General features: G+C 43.0%; 1 protein-coding gene across 1 annotated transcript; it reads left to right on the forward strand.

Moving 5' to 3' along the window:
* Positions 1–859: 859 nt before the first annotated feature.
* On the forward strand, positions 860–4,518 carry LOC110900479. Its single transcript, XM_035987370.1, has 3 exons — positions 860–2,580; positions 2,678–2,945; positions 3,493–4,518. The coding sequence occupies exons 1-3, from the start codon at positions 860–862 to the stop codon at positions 4,516–4,518; spliced, it is 3,015 nt and encodes a 1,004-aa protein (XP_035843263.1).

Consider the following 4,518-nt stretch of genomic DNA (forward strand, 5'->3'; position numbering starts at 1 on the left):
TGTATGATAGAGGAAATCTGGATGACATAGGTGGTAAGTTTGGTGCGGTGGTGCAATCGGCTGAGATAGATGAGTCTGTGACTGATTTGTCTTATGTGTTGTTGGGCATTTTATGTGATCATGAGGGCAGGATAAATGACACCGTTATTGTTAAGTGGAAGGAGGTAATTTTTACTGTGTTAGTAGAAGAGGAGATGGGGGACTGGGAGCCTGAATGTTTAGAGGAGTTGGTTGATGAGTTGAGTGTAGACTCAAATTCCAAAGGAGACAGTGGCGTGGAGGTGGATGGATATAATAATTGTGGGCCGGTTCAACTTGAAGAGGTTGTTTTGCAGGAGACAATGGAAGTAGTGAATGAGCAGAACCAGGATGATTGTAGGACGGCTGATAGGTGTCCTCAGGTAGGGGATGATGGTGGGGTTGAGGTGAATGTCGAAGCTAGTGAAGTGAACTCTCAGAGGACATGTTCTAGAGCTACTAAGAGGAAGGGTTATAGAAAGAAAGTGAGATCGCAAAAGTCGCCATCTTCGTTGGGACATGATAGACCAACGAAGAGGGCTCGAGATGGAGAGGATATTTTTTATATAGATAGACTCATTTTCGCGGTGAACAGTGAGGAGGCTAGGAGAGTCCATAGTCAAGGGGAGCAAAATAATCCGAGTGAATTCTTGACTCCTGATCTTAATGGTGACGTCGAAGAGGCTTCTAAACTTGTTGATATGGTTCCGAATAGTGCAGTTCAAATGGAAACTAATGAAACTTTATTGTTGGGTAAAGAGCTTGGTGTGGAAGAGTTTGAGAAGTTTAATGCGTCAGTGACTAAGGTGATCCAAGAAGAAGGTTTTCAATTTGTGGATCAATGAATGTTATCTCCTGGAACATTAGAGGACTAGGATCGGACGCCAAAAGTTCGTGGTGTAGGAAGCTAAAGGTGGAGAACGAAGTCAGTTTTATTATGCTCCAAGAAACTCAGTTTGAGTCATTAGAGAATGTTAAGGTTAATTGGTTTTGGGGGAATGATGATTTCGAGTTTGCCCATGTTGACTCTACGGGAAGGTCTGGTGGTTTAATGTCGCTGTGGAACCCAAAGGTTTTTGTGAAGGACTCGGTTGTTACAGAGAGGTATTTGTTGGTGGTTTCGGGTTTTTTAAAAGAAGATGGTAGGAGAGTTAGCCTGGTTAATGTATATTGTCCACAAAGATTAGTTGATAAGCGAATGGTTTGGGATAGGTGGAAGTCTATTGTAAAGGATGATGGAGGTTTCTGGATCGTGGGGGGCGACTTCAATAGTGTGAGAGATAAAGTGGAAAGACGTAATTCGTTCTTCAATTTTTCGGTGTCTAGTGAATTCAATCATTTTGTGGAGGACGTGGGTTTGCATGAGTTTACATTAAAAGGCCGCAAGTTTACGTATTTGGTGGGTAACAAGATGAGTCGTCTAGATAGAATTTTCGTTGATTGGGTGTTGCTCAATGAATGGCCTAACGCGGAGTACCGGGTGTTGGATCGGAAAGGTTCGGATCATTTCCCTCTTCTTTTAAAAGTTGTTTCCAGGAATTTTGGAGCCAAACCTTTCAAGTTCTTTAATTCGTGGTTACAAGGGGAGGGTTTTGATGGGTTGGTTAAAGATGCGCTTGTTAATGGGGAGTTCCATGGTGACGCGTATTCGAGACTGATGGGAAAATTCAAGTTGTTGAGGCATAAAATAAAGGCTTGGAAAGAGGTAGTGACTCGTGAAGAGATGGAGGAGGTCGATTGTCTGTCTAATGAAGTTAGAGAATTAGAAGGTGTTTTGGAGGATAGGGACTTATTGGAAGAAGAGAATTGGATCTTGGAGGAGGCTAGAGCTAGATTAAAACATTTGGAGTTCATAAAGATGAAGGACTTGAGGCAGAAATCGAGAGTTCATTGGGCGAAAGTGGGTGATGAGAATACTCGCTTTTTTCATGGGTCGATTAATACTAGGAGGGTGGCAAATGCTATCACGGGTCTGACGGTAAATGGCGAGTGGGCTACTAATCCTAAGGTGATTAAAAAAGAAGTGTTGAGGTTCTTTCGTGGTAAGTTTGTTGAAGAGATGCCTACTAGGCCGATGTTGTCCTGCTTCGGGTTGAAGAAAATTAGTTCGGAAGAGGCGGTTTATTTAACTAGTCCATTTTTAGAGAAGGAGATAAAGGAGGCGGTGTTTCAATGTGGGAGTGATAAAGCCCCAGGCCCGGACGATTTTAATTTCCGCTTCGTTAAGAGGTATTGGGAATTTTTTTCGGCTGATTTTGTAGATATATTGCACCATTTTGGGGCTTCTGGTTTTATTGGTCATAATGTTGCTACGTCTTTTATTACTCTGGTTCCAAAAGTTAAGGACCCTAATAGTTTAGGGGAGTACCGGGCAATAAACTTGATAGGGGTGGTGAGTAAAGTGATTTCTAAGGTCTTGGCTAATAGACTGAAGAATGTTATGGATAGTGTCATTAATGAAACCCAGTCGGCATTCGTAGCTGGCCGGTATATTCTGGATAGTCCTTTGGTGATTAGTGAAGTTATGTCGTGGTCCAAAAGAAGCGGGAAGGAGATGTTCATGTTTAAAATAGACTTTGAAAAAGCCTATGATAATGTAAACTGGGAGTTCTTGATTTCAGTTATGAGACAGATGAATTTTTTCGGACTTATGGTGTAGATGGGTTAAAGGCATTCTGGTTTCGGCTCGGTCTTCGGTTTTGGTTAACGGGTCGTCGACCTTTGAGTTCAGTTGTGGGAAGGGTATTAGACAGGGTGATCCCATATCGCCTTTTCTGTTTATTATGGTTATGGAAGCTCTCTCCGGTATTATTAAGAAAGCGTGTAGTATCGGGTCTTTTCAGGGCGTGGGGCTTCCGAGGGACGGTCCGGTTATTCTCATCTTCTGTATGCAGATGATGCTATGGTTATGGGTGAATGGTCGGAGAGTAATTTTGTTTGTCTCAGACGTATGCTTCGAATCTTTCATTTGTGCTCTGGCTTACGAATTAACATTCATAAATCGACCTTGTATGGAGTGGGTGTGGACAGTGAAGCTGTTGAAGTTAAAGCGCGGGGGTTAGGTTGCCGTTCAGGTACGACTCCATTTACTTATCTTGGGATTATGGTGGGAGCTAATATGTCTAGAATTAATAACTGAGATCCGGTTATAAAAGTGTTTAAGTCCAGATTATCGAGATGGAAATCGACTACCTTGTCGATTGGAGGTAGGTTGACTCTTATAAAATCTGTTTTACAAAGTCTTCCATCATACTATTTTTCCATGTTTAAGGCGCCGGTTGGGGTTGTCAGTAAACTGGAAGGGATGGTTAGAAAGTTTTTGTGTGGGGGGGGGGGGGTAATGGGGATGTGAAGAAACTGCATTGGGTGGGTTGGGATAAAGTCTCTAGATCGTTAAAAAATGGTGGCTTGGGAATTCGGAAACTTGAGGATTGTAATAACGCTTTCTTGGTCAAATGGTTATGGAGATATAAGCAAGAGGGAAATGCCTTATGGAGAAGGGTGGTTGACGCTATTCATGGGTCCAATAGGAAAGGGGAGATTTATCCTCATAGTTCTAGGTTTGCTGGGACGTGGACTAAACTAGTGAAATGCGGTGTTCGGTTAAAAGTGGGTGACGTTAGTAGTGTGAGTATGATCCGGGGTAGGCTTGGGAACAGAGCTGTAATAAGGTTCTGGATAGACCCTTGGGTTTCTCGGGATCCTTTAAAAAACATGTTTCCGGATTTGTTTCGGTTAGAGCAGGAGAAATCTTGTTCGGTGGGGGATAGAATCATGGGGGCTGCTTCAGTTGGTGGCTTACAGTGGAATTGGAGACATGAACCATCGACAGAAGTGGAGTTAAATCAGTTGCAGGATTGTCTTCTTTTGATAGATGGGATTCAAGTGCTAGATTCGGCCGATAAGTGGTATTGGGATACAGTTGATACAGACGGGTTCTCGGTTTCGGATGTCAAGAGATGGATTGATAGTGGTCGGCCAAACATAGACCAAGCGATTTATAGGTGGTGCAAATGGATTCCGATCAAGTGCAACGTGTTTATGTGGAGAATGCTTATGGATAGGATTCCTACGAAAAAGGCGCTTTCTAGGCGGAATGTCAACTGCGGAGACGGTTTATGCAGTTTTTGTGAGGAGTTTGAGGAAACCATTGACCATATTTTTACGGCCTGTTTGGTTTCTACGGGAGTATGGAACGCGATAGCTAGATGGGTTGGTCTCCCTCAGTTCTACTTCTTTTCGGTGGCGGATATCCTCCATATGGAGTATACTTCTTCTTGGTCTAAGGAGAAGAAGATGGCGCTTCATGGGGTGCTGGTGATCTCTTGTTGGAGGATATGGAGGGCTAGGAATGAGAGGATATTCAAGAACGAAAGGCGGACCGTTGTTGATATTGTGGCGGACATTAAAGCTTTGGGTTTCTTATGGTTTTCTAGTAGGTATAAAAAGGGATTGGTGGGTTGGATGGATTGGAATAATTTCTCTTTTGATGTAATGTAA

The sequence above is a fragment of the Helianthus annuus genome, chromosome 1 (assembly GCF_002127325.2).
Source record: "Helianthus annuus cultivar XRQ/B chromosome 1, HanXRQr2.0-SUNRISE, whole genome shotgun sequence".
NCBI classification, from domain to species: domain Eukaryota; kingdom Viridiplantae; phylum Streptophyta; class Magnoliopsida; order Asterales; family Asteraceae; genus Helianthus; species Helianthus annuus.